Source organism: Equus asinus, chromosome 10 (assembly GCF_041296235.1).
Source record: "Equus asinus isolate D_3611 breed Donkey chromosome 10, EquAss-T2T_v2, whole genome shotgun sequence".
Taxonomy (NCBI): domain Eukaryota; kingdom Metazoa; phylum Chordata; class Mammalia; order Perissodactyla; family Equidae; genus Equus; species Equus asinus.
The window spans coordinates 96,878,154-96,898,741 of NC_091799.1; the positions used below are offsets into that span (position 1 = coordinate 96,878,154).

At 41.7% G+C, this 20,588-nt stretch overlaps 1 protein-coding gene across 6 annotated transcripts in view; it reads right to left on the reverse strand.

Annotated features, from left to right (window-relative positions):
- TRIO (trio Rho guanine nucleotide exchange factor) overlaps positions 1–20,588 on the reverse strand; it is a 356,110-nt gene that overhangs the window by 115,227 nt on the left and 220,295 nt on the right. For all 6 annotated transcript variants that reach the window (XM_044779483.2, XM_070519854.1, XM_070519855.1 and 3 more), the window contains exons 17-21: positions 19,950–20,141; positions 19,326–19,475; positions 15,370–15,484; positions 7,183–7,298; positions 4,130–4,252 (exon numbers count right to left, since the gene is read on the reverse strand). In XM_044779483.2, the coding sequence (XP_044635418.2) occupies positions 4,130–4,252; positions 7,183–7,298; positions 15,370–15,484; positions 19,326–19,475; positions 19,950–20,141 (696 nt within the window). The remainder of the gene's footprint in view (positions 1–4,129; positions 4,253–7,182; positions 7,299–15,369; positions 15,485–19,325; positions 19,476–19,949; positions 20,142–20,588) is intronic.

The following is a 20,588-nucleotide window of genomic DNA, read 5'->3' on the forward strand; positions in this document are numbered from 1 at the left end:
ACATCTATATGTATATATATTTACCCATTTATCACATTACTGCCTGTTTCTCTAACTAGAATGTGCAATCCATGAGCCCAGCAATGAGTAGTTCCTGGTACATAGTGGGGGCTCAAGAAATAATCGTTGAATAAATGAATGGTGGGATCAAAATTCAGTACAACAAATCCAGGAACCTTTTACATTGTGGCATATGTTTATTTCAATTGGTATTTTTAAAACACATTCACAGAAATCAAAATTCAAAGGGTAAAAAAGGATACAATGTGAAAAGTCTTCTCTCCCCACCTCTTCCTGTCACTAGTCCCAGTGACCAGCTTCTTGTGTAGCATTCTGGAGACATTTTATTATACACAAGCAGGTGTCTGTAAGGATGCATTTGTTTTTCTTCCTTTCCGTTTTACGTAAATGCTCGCATATGATAAACACTACTCTGCACTAGTATCTGTCATTTAACAACTCCTGGTTATCCTTCACTATCAGGACACAAGCAGTGTCCTTGATTGTGTTTAGAGATGCATAATATTTCACTGTCTGGATGTTCTGTAAGTTAACACATTCCCACTGATGGTCCTTCATGTTGCTTCCAATCTTTTCCTATCACAAGCAACAAGGCAAGAATAGCTCATGAGTCTGAGCACATGTGGCCAGAGTGTATATTTCGAGGTGTGGAATGGCTGGGGCTCCAGCAAGCGCATCTGTGATGCTGCCAGACCACCTGGATAGAGGTCACCCCAATTCACGCTCCCCCAGCAGCAGCACCTTGTCAACATACGTTATCAAGCTTTTTGATCTTTGCCAATCTCCTGGGTGAATACAGAACTCAGTGTAATTCTGATTTACACTTTTCTTATTTTAAGTAAAGTTGATAATCTCGTATGCTTAAGAGCAATTTATATTCCTCTCCTGTGAGTCATTTTTAATATCTTCTGTCCATTTTCTTGTTTTTTTTCTTATTGATTTGTAAAAGCTCTTTACTATTGGGTAATCGGCCCTTTGTGATATGAGATGCATATATATCTTTTCTACTTGCCTTCTGTCTTGAGATTTTGGTTATGGTGGACTGCTCTTTAGAAAACTTTACATTTTTTTGTGTAGGTAAATTTATCCATCTTTTCTTTTCTGGGTTTAGGTTTTGTGTCCTGTTATTTCTTCTAGTACTTTTAGGTTTTCATTGTTGATATTTAAATCTTCTTCTGGCATTTATCTTGGTAGCAAGATAAATCCAACAACTTTTTTCCAGAAGGCTATCCAACACCATGAAAAAAACCTACATCTTTTAAAATGAAATATATAGGTTTTTATCCTTACTGTTGTTATTTCTAGAGATTGCTATAAAAGCAGATTTTTATTTTAAAGTACACAAATATGATCATTTGAACAATCTCATCTCTAGGCATAATCAAGGGTTTGGAGAACAAAAGCAAACTGAATTCTTAAGTCCACATGCTCAAAAGACTTTTATTCATCATGTTCTGAGGTAACCAGAAACCCAGAAAGGATGCACATTCAACTGTCTTAGACACTTTCTGGCAAAGTAAGGCATCTGGCACTGGGGACAGCGGTGATCAGGAACGCAGCAGCCGCGTGGGAAGAAGGCAGCAAAGCTCTGAAAGTGTCAGTGAGGCATTGGTTTCGAACTTCAGTGTGCTTACGTCACAATCACCTGGGAGCTTGTTAAACACACTCATCTTCAGGCCTCACTCCTAGACAGTCTAAGTCAGTAAGTCTTCGGTGAGGGCAGAAGTCACTTTAAGTAAACACCCATGACCGGGGTGCAGGCGGAGCATCCCGAATCAAGCCGAGTCTCAGAGAGCCACCAGAGGCTTCGTTTCTACTAACACTGAAAATGTTACAATGCTAATTACTATAACGACTGAATTCGAAGACTGTCCTATCAGAGCTAAGGATTCTCCATATAACCAAAGAAAAATGGATTCTCAGAAGACAATAAGAGAGGATGACAGAGGCGACCAAGAAGGTAGCCTCTCTTCAACAGGAAAAACTAAAGGACTGCTCCAAGCACCAGCGCAGGAGCTTTCTGATTAAAAGAAAGGCAGCTAGGAAAAAAAACTGCTGGGGAAAAAAAAAAAGTGAGAGGCGTTCTTTGCAAAATCTACCAGTTCCTCTTAGCAAAACTGATTCAGTACACCCAATCACAGAGACAGGTCTGCGTTTTTGGGAAACAGAAAGGTCAGATGTCACCTACGATTTTAGACGCTTATTTTTTATAAAATACAAGGGTAAAAATATGTCTGTTACTGCCCATTCTTCCAACACTACGCCCCAAATTTGAGGAAAAGGGAAATTTAGGGATGACAGAAAAATCCTTTCATCCATGCTCCACTGGTGTGTAGGAAAGCTGCCACGCCACTGAACTCCAGCCGGTGACACGCACGTATTCTGTGTGCGTGGCGCCCAGGAGCTGTGCTGTGAACACGCCATTTGGCCACATACAACGGCCTGCACAGTGGAGCATTAACAGAACTTTACGTTGGTAAAAGGGAGCAAATCTGAAATCTACCTCTGAGTGCTATATTAGGCATTTTCTGAGTACTTTTATAAACAAAGGATATTCAAAGAAACAAATATAGATCACATAAGGTACACTATTAACAAAAATGAGAATCACAGCCGGAGGTGTGCTGCATCTAGAGGAAGGGAAAGACACGATCTGGACCCACAGAGGCGGGACCAGTGGGCTCTCCTCGCCAAACGGGTGCCCGCCTGGGAATGCTGAGTGCCCCTGCCAGGTGCGGCAGTCGGTGGCTGCCTGCCTGCCTGCCCCGGCCCTGCCCGCCCCCCAATGCCCTCGGGGCCACCACTGAGTGACAGCTCTCCTCACCGAGCCCTGCAGTGTTCAGTCTGTCCACTGTGTGCTCCTCTTGCCCAGAGACCAGGGAGTCCCAGGGCCCTGCACCCCGAGGATGAACGGAAGGAAACAAGCTTAGAGCTTGGGGGGCCTGGAGCAGAGCAGGGTTCGGAAGAACAGCAGAAGTCAGAAAGCGTTCCAGAAAACATTGAAGAGGACAAATAAACATACTACAAAGTAGCTGCTGTCACTCTAAATGATTTAAAAATTCCCCTTTGACATGTTTTCAAAGCCAGGTGAAGGGTAACATGAGAAAATCAATCTTTTTACTTTATAGGAACACTTCTTTTTAACCAAAAATATTATCAGCCTGACCATTTATTTTCCACACTTCAATTTGAATTAATTTTCAGTGTTTCGTAAAAACTCAAATCTATCGTCAAAAACACAGGCATTTCCGAAAATATTACCAAGAACGTATATTCGAAAACTTTGAAAACTACCACCACCACAGGTTGAAAAGGGAACTCTAAAAGAGTCTCAGAATAGTTTTGAGGTAAAAGAAGGAATTAGCCTCTGCAGGTATACACTTTAATGGGGAAAACACTGAAGTCAATATGTGGACTCTTATTATATACTTGCTTAAAAATTCACACGTATACTGCATATACCGTGAAGAAGTATTTAATTCCATTTTGATTTTCAGGAGAAAAGTGAAAATGCCTCCAGTTTTACAAACCTGTGGACAACCACAAACAGGTATACTGAAACATAAACTCTCAGAGAACAGCCCACCAGCTACAGAACACGGGCCGCTCCAGGACTGGACCAGCACAGCGGCACTACTCTAACAGCTCTCACCGACTGAAGACCAGGAAGGAAAACCCCCACGGAACACAGCCAAGCCCAGCTGGTAACACCAAACAGTGTTTCAAAAAAATAGCAAGTACTCAGAAAATACCTTGGAAACAAAAACAGAAAGAGAAAAGGAGAATAATAAAAAGGGCAAAGAAGGGGCGGGGGGGGGGGGAAGGAAGGAGATGGGAGATATTCACAGAAATCAGAGAAACAAATGGAAGACACATAAATGACGGGACACCGAGGAGCCAGCGTGAGAGGCAGTGAGAAGCCCCACCTCATGTAATGCAGAACAAGCCACCAGGGTCTCCCTGTTTCTCCAATTTCAGAAGGTATTTCCTAAATGATCTTTGTGAGAAATGCCTCATTTACACAAAGAATCCTGGTCTAGGTCACTGTGGAAAAACCCAAGCAGACGCGCAGGCCACTACACAGATGTCTAACACCGACATGACTTACCTTTGCGGTGATCTGGAACTCCTCGTGCTCCTTCAGGAGCTCCTGGGTATGCTGGATGCTCGAGCCCGTAGAGGTGTGTGTGGAAAGGTAGAAATCCCCGTTGTCATGGATCCACTCTAAAGCCTGCAGAGGGAGGGACAGAAAACGCTCATGGCTCAACAGTGGGAGAGTAGCAAGTCCCAATTCCTTAGCGTCTCAGTGTTCAGCAGCAAGAGGGTCGCAGACCACTCCTCACCCACCCCTTCTCAGTGTTCTTGAGAAAGGATCTTAGTTGTGGTTTATTTCATTGTACTTTTATTGTGCCTCCAAGGTTCATGGTTGTAAGAAACTCTTGAACTTTTTACGGTTGCTACATAAGTGACACGATAGAACTTTCTAGAATGTCCTTTTTTTTCCTTTTTAGAATTATGATACTTATTTCAGAAGCATGTCTCTTTTCGAGGGAGTATTTCTTGATGTGTGCCAGCCTTGTCTGTGATTTCACATTTAAATGAGATGTTCACATCTCTGGAATGTCAGAACCTTATTGGACGTTCCAACTAAAAAAGAGAAAGGAAGCAGATGCGAATTCCTAGCCTTCAAATGTGCAACCTTAGGCCTTTCTTCCTATTCCTGAGGCCAGTGAGTACCCAGGTGTGTACCCAGTGCACTTGCTTTTGAGGGTTCCTTCAGAGGAGCCCTCCGCATTATGCATGAATACACCTCTTGGAGATGCTGGCAGAGGATGCGGTTTAACCTTCCAGTTGTGGGAGAGAGACGACCACACCTGCAGAGAAGGGGGCCAGCGAGGTTCAGATTTCAACAGAATGACACGGTTCTAATTTGTATGTTCTTTCATGTTTTTAGATGTAAGCCAATTCTTTTCTTCTATTTTCATATATCTGAAGTGAAATTAGACATTTAAGTATACACAACTAAGAAGCAATGCTATGGAAAAGAAGCACAAAAAAGTAGAAGCTTTTATATTTGTCTTTCGTAATTTCTAAGTCATCCACTGAGACTCACTGGTCTTGGAACAGAAACATCACTGTCTCTATTAGATACATCACAGCATTTATGGTATTTTAGAAGGAAAACTGAAAAGGAAACCATGACCCAGCTTACTCATCACGCAGCTTAGTGGCTGAGAGTTTACTTTTCTTATTATGCCTGAGCGCACCTCTGAAACAATGTTAACACTGACACTGATAGTGTTACTGATATCAGTAACTGAATCAAGGCAGAAAGCCATCTTTGTCAATTTACTCAAAGGTCCCTAGTTTCTCCACTCATATAGCAAATCGCCCCGGAGGGCCTGTGATGGAGTCAGGTGCTGTGTGAGGCACCGGGGAACAGGAGAAGCTCAGGCCCTACCCCTGTAGACCAGGAAGGAGAGACATGGAAGGTACACAAAGACAAATGAGAGGAGGGAGACCTCTCCCAGAAAGGCGGGGACCTGCAGGCTGAGAAGGGTTGGCCGCGGGAAGGACGGGGGAAAGCTCTGTGGGCAGAGGGGCACATGCACGGCCCCAAGCTGAGCGAGCTCAGCCTATTGCAGGGAGAGGTGGGAGGTGAGACTGCGGAGGGCAGGAGGGCTCTTGGAGGTCACAGGTAGAGCTTGGACTTTTGTCTGAAAGTGAATGGGGTTGCTGTCTGGAAAAGGGATAGGAGTGGAGAGCGAGTGGAAACAGCAACACTGGTTAGCAAACTGGTTCAGAGGTTTAGGCAGGACATGGCTGGGGTTTGTATGCCATGATGGCTCTGGAGGCAAAGAGGCGGAGGCAGATCTGACACACGCGGGAGGTTTGCACCTATGGGACCCAATGAAGGGGTCAAAGAGGGAAGATGAGGGAAAGACGGGAGTGGGGAACGACACACCTGTAAGATGAGGGGGATGTGGGGGCAGGGAATCAGGAGTCCAGTGCTGCCTTCGGGAAGGCCAAAGTGGAGAGATGCCAAGGAGGCAGCTGGGATTGATAAACCCGAAGACCAGAAATGGAGGTCAGGGCTGGGAGACAGCAACAGACAGAGATAAGAAGAGAGGAAAGAGAGACAAGAACAAGCCCCAGACGCAGCACTGGAGAAAGCCAACATTCAGAGGAGGAGATAAGGAAGAGGGGGCAGCAGAGAGCCCGGGAGGAGGAGACCATGAGGCAGGGCGAGGCCACAGAGGAGGTGTCCAGGAAGCTCAGAGGTCGCCTCCCATGTTCCCACCAGTGACACTGCATCCAATTCACCTCAGGGTGCCATCCTGAACACTGCACACCAGCAAGGGGACTCGAAGACTGTCTGTTACAAGCAATCGATATGTACTACGGAATTGTGGCATAGAACTGAACCCAACAGGGCCACAGTGCTGTTGGGTCATCATCTGTAATGGCATAAACTTAAGAATTTTGTTTTTGGCAAATGAGCTGACTTTGGGAAAAAGCAACAACACATTGCATTATTGCTCCCTGTCAAGGGAATTATTTACAATTTTGTTCTCTGTAGCTGAATGATTCCCTGTTTTTCAACAGAGAGATGATGAAGATGTGAGAAAAGATTACGAAACAACCTCTAATTAGAAACAAAATCAGGCCCTCCAGATATCTGAAATATGGTTGAACAATCTTCAAATAAAATGTTAAGAAAATGCAATTTAAATATTAAAAAATACCATTGCCTGCCACCTCTGTTGGGAATATAAGAACTCTACACTTGGTAAAGCCAGCCAAGACGAGAGGAGGCTGAGTCAGGGCGCTGGGCCCCTGGACCACGAACTCCAGTTTATCAGCCTATGGGGAATGCCCAGTTCTAAGCACCAGGCTACCCACTGTGAGCCTAACAGTCACCAACTGGAACAAAATATGCTCCCCAAGTGAGAAACCTATGCTGAGGGAAATTTAATCTTTCTTAGGCTGTAAGAAGAGGCTGTAGGGTTTTCTTTTTAAGATCAACTGTTGATTAAAAGCATGACTGTTTTCATCGTTAGAAAGCGGTTTTCGGAACTGGAAATGTCCAAAGCTGCCCATCTGATGAGGGAGGCCTGGGGACGAGGTGGAGAGCTCTGGGAGCCCTGTGTCACAGCTGACCTGCTTGGCACTTCGTTCGAAGACCACGTACTGCTGGCACTGGTCTAGGCGCCTCTTTCTCATGGTCCAGTAATGCAATACCCTGTTCTCCCGCTGGAAGAGTTCATTTAAGATATCTGAGAGAATAAAGAGAAAGTATGTTAGTGCTCACAATCAATGAAAACATCTTCAAAATTCCATTCACTTTTATGTAAATACTTTTTATCAAATGTCACTGCAAGACAGAATCCACACTGCCGGCTTGTCCAGTGTTCTCACGAGCATGTCAATCAGACCGCTCCTCATTCTCTTCGCCCAGTTTATCATCTTACGAATGAGATCACTAGACACTTAAAGCTGGCCTCTAACACCTTGGGTCAGCTGGATCAGGGGATACACATATTCCATCCCCTGCTGGGGCAATTTAACAATCGCCCAAAAAACATCAGTATTAGAGTGACGTCAGCATCATGGCTAAGTGAGTATTTCCAGTAATCTTTCCCCTCCAACATACAACGAACAAACATCCACACTCCAACACAGGACATCCAAACACAACATAAAAAACGTAAGAGAGGGGCTGGCCCCATGGCCGAGTGGTTAAGTTCATGTGCTCCGCTGCAGGCGGCCCAGTGTTTCCTTGGTTTGAATCCTGGGCGCGGACATGGCACTGCTCATCAAACCACGCTGAGGCAGCATCCCACACACCACAACTAGAAGGACCCACAACGAAGAATATACAACTATGTACCAGGGGGCTTTGGGGAGAAAAAGGAAAAAAATAAAATCTTTAAAAAAAAAATGCGTAAGAGAGACCCACGCAACCATATGACAGAGAGTGGAGAGGCTGGAGCCCCCTTGGAGAAGAGGGAAAGGGGTAAGAGAAATCTTGACTTGCTCTGCTTAGACTGTGATCCGGGACTGCGGGAGGCCTCCGAGAGGGAAGGAATGGGGGAGGGGATGTTCATTCACGGGAATGTCAAGGACTCCCGAGGGCCCTTGCAGCCTAGAGGGAAGCCCTCTACCAGGGCAAAAGCTCTTGTGGGGGGTGACCTTATCATCCCAGGAGAGCAGACAGTGAAAGCAGAGGGCAAAACCCCCGAGATCACACAGGAGGAAACCGCCCCCCCCAACACACACATCCGTTCTGTGCAGCTCCAGCCACTGGGATTTTGGCTGAAAGCAAACGGCTCAGAAAACATGGCTCTTGACCCCCACCCAGTGGCGATAGGTGGTAACTGTGACCAAATAACACCAGGATGCAAACAAAGAGACCCAGTCCCTCTAGCAATATCAAACATTATATTAGCTCTCCAGACCAGAAAGAAAATGACAAGTACCCAGAAATTAGTCCTGAGGACGCAGAAATATGTAATCTAAATGACAAAGAATTCAAAACAGCTATCATCAAAAAACTCAATGAGGTAAAGAGAACGTAGAGAAACAATTCAACGAGTTCAAGAGCTACATCACAAAAGAGATTGAAACTACAAAGAAGAATCAATCAGAAATATTAGAGATGAAAGACACAATGGAAGAAATAAAACAAAAGATGGATTCCCTGAATGCCTGAGTGGACACAAAAGAGAAGCGAATCAGCATAATCGAAGATAGACATGTTGAAATGCTCCAGACAGAGGAGGAGACAGAACTAAGATTAAAAAGAAACAAAGAAAGTTGCTGAGAAATATCTGACTCAATTAGGAAATATCACATAAGAATTATTTGTATTCAAGAAGGAGAAGAGAAAGAAAATGGAGTGGAAAGCTTGTTCAAAGAAACAACAGAAGAGAACTTTCCAAACCTACGGAAGGAAATCCATGTGGAAGAAGCTGCCAGATAACCTAAATATGTCAATGTAAAAAGACCTACTGCAAGGCATACAGCAGCGTAACTGGCAAAACTGAATGACAAAGAAAAAATACTAAGGGCAGCAAGGGAGAAGAAAATAACCTACAAAGGAACACCTATCAGGCTTTCATTGGATTTCTCTGCAGAAACCTCATAGGCTAGGAGAGACCGGAATGACATATTCAAATCTTTGAAGGACAAAAACTTTCAGCCAAGAATACTCTAAACAGTGAAAATATCCATGAGATATGATGGAGAAATAAAATCTTTCCCAGACAAACATAAACTAAGGGAGTTTGTAGCCACAAGACCCCTCCAACAAGAAATCCTCAAGAAGGCACTCACACCTGAAAAAAAAGAGGAGGAGAAAGGGGTTACAAAGCACAGACTAAGGAGATAAATAGGTAGACAGAATCAGAGCAGGAGAGCAAACACTCAAATATAGCATTAAAGACAAAAGGGAAGAAAACACCAAAAACAAAGATAACATTGTCATTTTAACCACAAACTCAAAACACAAGATGCAATAAGATGTGAAAAAAACAAGCTAGGAGGGGAAAAGGAAAGGGAGTGAATTGGTTTAGTCTAAGGGAATAAGAGGCCATCAGAAAAGGGACGATCTTATCCAGAAGATTTTGAATACAAACCTCAGGGTAACCACTAAACAAAAAAGCAGAACAGAGACACAAATAATAGATAAGGAAAAAACAAAGAAACACAACATAAAAAAACTACATAACTCAATTTGTAGACCAAAATACACAGGACAAGAAACAAAGGAAATGCAGGAAAACTGGAAAATGAGTGATAAAATGGTAGCATTAAGCCCTCATATATCAATAATCATCCTAAACAGAAATGGATTGAATTCTCCAATAAAAAGACACAGAGTGGTGAGATAGATTAAAGAACAAGATCCAACAATATGCTGCCTCCAGGAAACACATCTCAGCTCCAATGACAAACACAGGCTCAGAGTGAAGGGATGGAAGACAATACTCCAAGCTAATGGCAAACAAAAGAAAGCAAGTATTGCCATACTTATATCAGACAAAGTAGACTTCAAGATAAGACAGGTAAAGAGAGACACAGGGGGGCAGTATATCATGATCAAAGGGACATTCCATCAAGAAGAAATAACACTTATAAATATCTATGCACCCAACTCAGGAGCACCAAAGTACATAAAGCAACTATTAACAAACCTAAAAGAAGATATTAATAATAGCACAATAATAGTAGGGAACCTCAACACTCCACTCACATCAATGGATAAAATCATCCAGACAGAAAACCAATAAGTAAACAGTGGAATTAAATGCAAAGCTAGAACAGTTGAACTTAATAGACATATATAGAACATTCCATCCAAAAACAGCAGAATACACATTCTTCTCAAGGATGCACGGAACATTGTCAAGAATAGATCATATGTTGGGAAACAAGGCAAGCCTCAATAAATTTAAGGTTGAAATAATAACAAAGATTTTTCCTATCACAATGTTATAAAGCTAGAAATTAATTACAAGAAAAAGGCTGAGAAAAGGACAAAGATGTGGAGACTAAACAACATACTATTGAACAAGCAATGGATCATTGAAGAAATTAAAGGAGAAATCAAAAAATGTCTGTAGACAGATGAAAATGAAAACATACCATACCAAGCCATATGGGATGCAGCAAAAGCTGCATTAAGAGGGAAATTCATTGCAGTACAGGCTCACCTTAACAAACAAGAAAAAGCCCAAATAAGCAATCTGAAACTATACCTAATTGAATTAGAAAAAGAAAAACAAACAAAGCCCAAAGTCAGCAGAAGGAGAGAAATAATAAAAACCAGAGCAGAAATAAATGCTATTGAAACAAAAAAGGCAATAGAAAGGATCAATGAAACAAAGAGCTGGTTCTTTGAGAAGATACATAAAATTGACAAACCCCTAGCAAGACTTATGAAGAAGAAAAGAGAGAAAGCTCAGATAAATAAAATTAGAAATGAAAGAGGAGAAACAACAACGGATACCACAGAAACACAAGGGATTATAACAGAATACTACAAAAAACTATATGCCAACAAAATGGACAATCTAGAGGAAATGGACAAATTCTTAGACTCTTATAACGTCTCAAAGCTGAATCAATAAGAAATAGATAATCTGAATAGATCACTCACAAGGAAAGAGATTGAAACAGTAATCAAAAGCATCCCAAAGAATAAAAACCCAGGACCAGACAGCTTGCCTGGATAATTCTACCGAACATTCAGAGAGGATTTAATACCTATCCTTCTCAAGCTATTGCAAAAAATTAGGGAAGATGGAATGCGTCCTAACACGTTCTACAAGGCCAACATCACTCTGATACGAAAGCCTGACAGGGACAACACAAAAAAGGAGAACTACAGGCCAATATCACTGATGAACATAGATGCAAAAATCCTCAACAAAATTTTGGCAACCCCAATTCAGCAATACACCAAAAGGATCATACATCATGATCAAGTGGGGTTTATACCAGGGACATAGGGAGGGTTCAACATCTGCAAATCAATCAACGTGATACACCACATCAACAAATTGAGGAATAAAAACCACATGATCATCTCAATAGATGCAGAGAAAGCATCTGACAGGATTCAACAGCCATTTATGATAATAACTCTTCACAAAATGGGGATAGAAGAAAATTACGTCAACATAGTAAAGGCCATATATGACAAACCCACAGACAACATCATACTCAACGGGCAAAAACTGAACGCCATCCCTCTGAGAACAGGAACAAGATGAGGATGCCCACTATCACCATACTTATTCAATGTAGTACTGGAGATTTTGGCCAGAGCAATTAGGCAAGAGAAAGGAATAAAAGGAATCCAAATAGGGAGTGAAGAAGTGAAAATCTCGCTATTTGCAGATGACATGATCTTATATACAGAAAACCCCAATGAATCCATTGGAAAATTAATAGAAATAATTACGAACTACAGTAAAGTTTCAGGGTACAAAATCAACTCACAAAAATCAGCTGCATTTCTGTACTCTAATAACGAACTTACAGAAAGAGAACTCAAGAATGCAACTCCATTTACAATCGCAAGTAAAGAATAAAGTACCTAGGAATAAACTTAACTAAGGAGGTGAAGGACTTACACAATGAAAACTATAAGACATTACTGAAAGAAATTGATAATGACATAAAGAGGTTCCATGCACATGGACTGGAAGAATAACCACAGTTAAAATGTCCATACTACCCAAAGCAATCCAGAGATTCAATGCAACCCCAGTCAGAATCCCAATGACAATCTTCATGGAAATAGAGCGAAGAATTCTAAAATTCATATGGGACAACCAAAGACCTCGAATTGCTAAAGCAATACTGAGAAAAAAAAAAAAAACCGTCAGTATTAGATATTTTGTTCAAGACCATTAAAAGCTTCCTGTAGAAGGAATTTAGTATATATTAAAGGATATATGTCAAAATGGTGGCGTGCCAGAAGAAAAACAAAGTCTTTTTAAAAAAATAAAAACAAAAACATAAATCCTGAGGAGAAGGGAGGACATGAAGTAGAGAAGCACAAAGGTGGAAAGGCCAAAAAATCCTGATTACATAAAAATTAAAAATGTCATAACCAAGGAATGTAACCGTCATAAAAATACTGCACAAATAAAAAGCCAGGAAAAACTACTGGGAAAACAGAAGACATAGATCTAATTTACTTAATATTCAACAGAAAAAAAGATCAACAATCCACAGAAAAATAAGCAAAGCATATAAACATGAAATTCATGACTTTTAAAACGCGGTCACTAAAAATACAGAAACACGTTGAACCTCATTCAAACAATGAGACCATCTTTCGCCATATTCCTGGCAAGGACTATGCTTCCCAGTGCCGGAAGGGGCAGAGGGACAGGCACTCAGGACCCTACACCACTGAGGGAGGACCACGGAGCACAAGCTTTGCAGAGGGCAAGCTGGCAAAGGTAAAGCATCGAGGTGTGCGTACCTCTGAAGCAGGAATTGATCTTTCAGAGGCACGGTGCTTACACAAGCTCTCAACAGGATCTGTACTGAGATGCACAAACACTGAGGTGCTGTTTGGAAAAACTGGCAGCAACATATGAGCCCATCAGTGGGTGGGGGTGGGCAGGGTTAAATCACTTATGAAACCACTATACTAGACATTAAAAAGGATAGCACAGATTTTAACTTCTGATATAGAAAGAGGACTAAGAGGATTATTAAGTGAAAGCAGTAAATGGCATGGAAATACAGACTCATTTTGGTAAAAAGTAAAAAGTGGGATGGGTGAGTTGAATTCACATATGTTTATATTTCTCTGCTTATTTACATTTATGTACACAGGCAGGATGCACAAAAAAGTCTTGACAGTGGTTACCACTGGCAAAGGAATTTGGTAATTTATAGACATTTGTACACTTTAAAATTTTTTTACAGTAAGTCTGTTTTACTCTAGAAGTTTATAAAATAGACAAAAAAGTTTAGAAAAAGATTCCTAAGACAAATTGTGAATCAAATAAAATGGTACGTAGAATATAACTTCATTATGTTGGAAAACCCTAAAAATATTAACTTTTCCACAAATATTTGCTGAGTTGCTCGTAGGCTATTTTGTGAGAAACAAGAGCATGCGAACAGCATTTACCTGTCAGCTCAGGGGTAATGCTGCACTGTCTTTCCTATATTTACCACAGTTTAGTGAAACAAATTAAGGCTGAAACTTGAAGAGTGTCAAAAAATTAAGCTACCACTTGAATGAAAATATCACAAACGAAAATGAATATAAGCCAACGGGTCTTTCCTAGTCTACTGTTTCCCCAGTCGCTGCCCAGGGCAGGACTGACTTGGGGCAAGTAAGCAGCCAGGCAGCGTGGTAACTGCTCTCCTGGGACTGAGATGGAAGGGAGACCACCTGGGGCTTCCTCAAGCTCCTGAGCGATCCTCTGTGGCCAGCCTGCCTCTTCTGGCCCCATGACCCTCACGTGGATTTACTGCATTGTCCCATGCATAAATCCTCTTTCCCCCAGTAGATGGTAAGAGAAACAGAGCATTTCTTTAATTCTCCGTGGCATCCAGCTCTCTGATGTCCAGTAGCAAACGCACAGACTATCTAGTGAGTGAGACCATAGAGCACACCCTCCTCTCACACAGGCATGCCTGTCAGACCAGCACAACCTAGAAAGGGTCACAACACCTGTGATCAGAGAAAACAGAGGACGACCAACAACCAAAGCAACATCGAGAGACAGGAGAAAGGAAATGATTTTCACAGGAAATGAGCTGAGTAAACGGATCACTAATGCAAATAACATGCTGGCAATGAAGACTTGTTCTTGCTGAAAAATGGCTGTTCTCGTCAGTCACTCATTGTCCCAAGAGAAACGCCCACTGGTTAAGAAATATAATCTCACCTGCAGGACTTAGAGGAGTATCCTGTTGTGACAAAAAATTATTCTGTGACAACTAACAGATGAAGGGGAGACAATATGACACAGAAAGTGTTTGCCAATTATATTGCTTTAAAAAGTGTGAGATGAATCACTTGTTACTGTTTTTCCTACAAAGCTCCACTCTAAGAGAGCAGCCTGTATGGCCTCAGCTTCCTCATCTATCCAGTACTGACTGCTCGAATCAGGGAGAGAATTCAAGCTGACGGAGCGATGGCGGAATATCAAGGCTGTTGAACAACACCGATCAGTTTCTGAGGATCCATTTCCACGTCACTTCAATTGAACTTGTCAAAAACCACGATTAAATTTAAGTGACAGAATAAACATTTCAAGTCCCCTTCACTTCCACCCACGTCAATTCTACTAATAGTTTAGCACAAATCTTCCCTGATCTTTTTCTACGCATTTACATATACATATAAAACATAGTTTTATAGATTTTTATACTCAAATTGTATCATACTGTATAATATTATTTTGTAATTTGCTATTATCAATAATGAATTACGCATATAAAACTGATAACACTTTACAACAATAACATTGGTCTATAATTTCTTGATTAGAACTTTTAAAAATATTTTGCCCATACCTATTCCTGGTCTTCATTTTTTCCTGATTTCTAATATTTTCACTTGTTTTAACAAAAGCCAATGCCAATGAACATCTTGAATGCTACATTTTCTCCCTGTTTATATTCTTCAATTTTACTCAATAAATTACCAATCCATATATTTGTTTAATATTTTATTATTAAAGTAAGAGAATTAGTGCAAACTTTAATAATATGAAATGGACATTTAACATGAAGTCCTGGATCAAGATTTCAGGACGTGTCTTGTCAAGCTCTTCCTATCGCCTCTCATGAGCTGGCTGCACTCACTTTTCACTTGCTGTTCAGGGGCTTTGATGTGTGTCACCATCCCTGGCATGTTCACACTGTTCCTGTGCAGGTATTTCAGGAAGACATCTGCATTCCTTCTAGCAAGTGTGCAAGCCTAAGAAATAATGGAGAGCAAGGTGTTGTTAATCTGACTTATACAAACATGTACCTTGAGTATATATGGATGACAACATCATACAGCTCTAATATACGTCTTTACCCAAAATGTTCATCTAGCCAACTTGTGGTTTGGAGAATATATAGGTTAAATCTTATTTCTGTTAAAAAAAGAAAATCTCTGTCTTGGAGTCCTTGCTCTGATGAAGCTGGCAGCTATGCTGTGAGCTGCCTGATGGAGAGGCTATGTGGCAGGGGACCCAGGGCGGCTGATGGTCTGCAGAGGTGGTCTCAGAGAGGAAGTGAAGCCCTTCCCCAGTCCAACCCTGAGGTGGCCGCATCCCTGGCCAACACCATCATAGCAGCCTTGGGAGAACCCCTGAGTAGGAGGAGCCTGCTAAGCTGCGCCTGGATTTCTGTAATGGGCAGACAGTAAGTACTTCCAACCCACGGAATCATACCACAGTCTCTGTCTCTTTGTTGTAACTACTCAACCCGCCCCTTGTAGATGAAAGCAGCTGTGGATAATACGTACTGAATGAGAGTGGCCGCATTTAGTCCTCAGGTCTCAGTTTCCAACCCTTGGTTTGAGGCATTGAGTTTTGGGGTGGTTTGTTATGTGGTGTTATTGTGGTAACAGATAACTGATATAACATGTTTGTAAACCAAATACGTAATTTCATTAATGTATTAAAAAACAAGAGTTTTATGTAAGAGAAAAGGTATATAAATATAAAATCAAAATAGTTAAGAAAAAGAATCTCTTCATTATATTTGAACTGGAAATAACTTACATACTTCCTGTCCCTGCTCTGGAGCTAACCTTTTCTTCAAGGAGCTCTGTCTCCTTGTGCTGAGAGACACACTCTGGGCACTAGGGATGCTTACTATTACAGGCAGACCGTGAAGATACTGCAGGTTCGGTTTCAGACCACCGCAATAAAGCAAATATCGTAATAAAGCGAGTCCCATGAATTTTTTGGGTTCCTGGTGCATGTAAAAGTTGTTTACACTATTCAGTAGTCTATTAAGTGTGCAATAACATTATATCTAAAAAAGCAATATAAATACCTTAATTTAAAAATGCTTTATTGCTAAAAAAAAGGCTAACCATCATCAGAGCCTTCAGTGAGTTGTAGTCTTTTTGCTGGTGGAGGGTCTAGTAAAAAATGCAGTATCTGCAAAGCGTAATAAAACGAGGTGTGCCTGTGTTGGGTTGGGCACTGTTTCTAGGCCATTTCAGTAGATGGAGCTAGGATACCTTTTTTTAATTAAGAGAAAAATACATCCTGAGTCTTTCCTGACCAGTCTGAAATAAGCTGCCATACCAAACAGTGATGGAGCTGGTGAAGACTGCTGGGGCACAAGAACATCTGAGCCACCCTGACTCGAAAGGACCCCCACTGGTGGGACGAGTTAAACGTAAAAAGAGAAATGACTGCAACTGACTGAAACACACCAAATATGTTAAAATCCATGATGACAGTAAAAAACCAAATGGATCATCTGCAGAGGTTGCTAGGGCAACAGCTCACTATGCTGCAAATGGTAAACAAAGGGAAAGAATGAAGCACTCACCTCGCCTTCTCTGGACAAACTACTTTAGACTTAACAAAAGCTGAGGAGGATTGATTCTAGCTGATCAAGGCAGAAGGAATGACAGGAGATGACCATTTTGCAACTCCTAATGAAAGCACATCACCACTGGCTACTACACCCACTAGGTGAAAGGCTGAGGCGGAGGTACATATGGGTGAACTACGCTCACCGCATCTGAAGCTCCGAAAAATCCTCCTGTTGCAGAGAGAAAAAGAGAAGCCGACCTGTGCGCCTCCTGATGTAATTAATGCCTTGGGGAGCACACGGCACACGCAGGTGTGCTAAGGGAGTGCGGGCACACTCACACATGACTCTGATCAAGGCTCTCAACCTAACAGAAAGTTAGAGAGTCCAGGATGGTGGTAGTTGACTCCACATGATGCAAGTCCCAAAATCCAGAATGAGGGGAATTCCTCAGTATGGACCTGATTTCTTCCATTAATAAATGGTAATGAAACGAAGGGTGGTGTTTAGATTAAATCAGAGTTAAGAGACATACCAACCAAATCAATGTGTGGACCTCGTTTGGATCTTGATTAAAACCACGTACAAAGACATTTATGGGACAGAAAAAGCTGAACACTGATGGATTTTACATAAAGAGTTACTGTTCGTTTTTAAGATCTGATAATGGTATTGAGGTTATGTATTAGAAAGGTACAATTTAATGTTTAGATACATACTGAAGTATTTACAAATAAAACAATGTAATACCTAGAATTTAAAATAATCTGGGGAAGGGGGACATACACCCATATGCTGATAATTATCAAAGCTGAGAGAGAAGCAAGCAGGGGTTCATCATCCATTCTGTTTCTGCATACATCTTTAAACTTCCATAACAAAAAGTTTAAAGAAATCCAATACACAAACACTATGGAATCCCACTTGGACAAAGGAATCTGAATAGGTCTGTGATTATTTTTGGTCTAAAATTTTACCTAAATATCTCTTAATTATATAACTAAGAAGTACTCAATTTTGTTTTATACTAAAGGGATTTCAGAGAATGAGAGGCAAATTATAATGATTCCATTCAAAACGTCCTAACAGTGGTCGGCATTTCCTAAACCTACACAGCGCCACCGAGAAGGGGTGGCCCTTTGAGGTCCTGTCTGAAACAGCTGAACTAATGGCTCCGGGGAGCTACAACTGGTTTCCCACCCTGATTTGCTCAAAAGGGAAATCACTGTCGGGGAAGCTCAAAATAGGTACATGAGATAAGAATTTTCAAAGAGTTACACTTTATTCTCCCAGACTAAACAACAACTCTGTCAGCACAGACCATCACCTTCAGAAACGAAACAGAAATTATTAAATGTAACAGGAAATGCTGTCAGAAGGGTCAGAATGCTGAAGCAACCAGAAAAATGAAACTTAACAGAGCAACAATGCAAAGTCAACCCCACACCTATTTCTAACAGGGCTGAGTGGCAACAAGCAGAACCTCAGAAGACCTTGTTCCGCAGTGAAAGAATGCAACGTGGAAACAGCCAATGTCAACGTGTCTAAAAACGTTGACCACTTTTTAAAATTTAATTGTTTCAAAGCACACCAGTGACTTACGTATGATTGTATATATATGACAAAGCAGGCTTAAAAAATTCCTCATTTAAAACTTCTCAGAGTTAAAATTCCAGCTTGGCCTGAATGGGATGAAATTTCTCTTGCAGGACATTTTTCCTGAATAACTATTAGTAACTGATCCTGTAAATGCCTAGCGATGTTCCTGCTTCGTGTCTACTCGACACTGGGCTCATGTCTTTTGAGATACAGTCTCTATTCCTAAAAAGACTGAATTTCCAAAGGAAGATTATTTTAAGCCATGGGCATTTTTGTTCCACCAAATCAATGAATCTTTCCTCCACCCGACCCGCCGAGTCTGTTCAGCATCATTTGCTATTGTGACTTCCACCCATTCTCTATTTACACAGATTTCTAGCTCTTTCTCTATGAAAACTAGAAAGATGGTGTTTTCAAAAGATTTTAAGATTTTCTCTGATCAACTAACTTGTTACTGAGGCAACGTTTCCCCGATCACTTGCCACACAAGGGCAGGGCGTGAGGTGTTCGGGGCCCTCCCTTCAAAATCAAAGATACAACACACGCCTAGCACGGAGAATCAACTGCACTCTTCCAACTGACTGGCCGGACCCTCTCTACCATCGTCAGGTGCACCCTCCTGGATTTGTGTACAATGTTCAGTGAGGCACCCACACTCCAGAAAGCCAGCTCCGTACCTTCAGGAATGCTTCCTTTTGTTCAAGGTGCTTGCTGATCATTGGGGTGACGTGGTCCGTCTCAGAATTGGGGCCCAGTTTGTCGGCTCCTCCGCACCAGTCCTCCTCTCTCTTGTACTCCTGCTCCAGACTCTCGAGGACACTGCAGACCTGTGGCAGAAGGTCCCAGGCTCAGAGAGACCCCCGGCATGGGACAGTACAGATCGGCATCTCTGGGAAACATTTTCTGTCAGGCTCTGGACATGGAAGTGCTGGCCTGAGGACCAAGATCGTCAGAAGGAACCATGGGCTCCACCTTACATCAGGACAAATGCAGGGAGTCAAGGAGGCAGGCCTTCCAGAATAAGAACAAAATAAAGGCTGAGCTTCCTCTCTCTGACATGTTTCAGGCCATGTATTTTACACGAGAGGAAAAGGAGGTCTTCTCAGCTACCTTCCAACCTATTCTTCTTTGATACCAAAGGCAAGCAAAAATAATCTTAATTCTGGAATGCTTTTCTCTGCTTGGCTTCGAATTGACTGGTTCAATAATGACTGATGAGTAAATGACTGCACTGTCCCAAAGAAGTAAACTCAAAATAAGACGTGAGTTGGGAGCCCAAGGTATGGACTCTCCCTTCCTACCTGCTCTGAGGTTTTGTAGAAGGCGACGGACGCATTCACAAGCTTGAGGCGGTCTTCCATCTTGAGCATGAGCTGCTGCCAGTGGGAGGCCACTTTCTCTGCACAGTCCCTAATCATATCCATGTCGTAGTGGTTGGCCTGCAGCATGGCTTCTGCCTTCTGCTGCACCTGCAGGGCACTCTGATGTGTTTTCTGAGGAAAGAGGAAGAAAAGAGCTGGCTTATTTAATAGGGGTGTCACGCATTTACTGGGAAGGCTACCATTCTCCTGTTCAGTTAATACTCATTAGGACACTTCTAACAACATAGCGGACAGTTTAGTTAAAAAAAAGTTTATGCCCAGGAACAATTGTGTTTATATTTAAATTACCTAATGAAGGATGAAATGCACTAAGACTTTCCACAATGGGTCTCAGTTGTGGGGTTCTCAGCTTGAGAAAGAGCAGGAAAAATCCTTAACAGCCAATATTCTAAGAAACTTGTTAAAATGTTCCAAGTTTATTATTCCTATTGATCCTTCTTACAATGGCAGCTAGAGGCAAATGAACAAGTGTAGACAAAACTGGCCAAAGAGAATGCCTTTTATTTTCATTTGTACCTTAAACTTTGGACTCGAGTAAAAAGTTTTCATGAACTATTA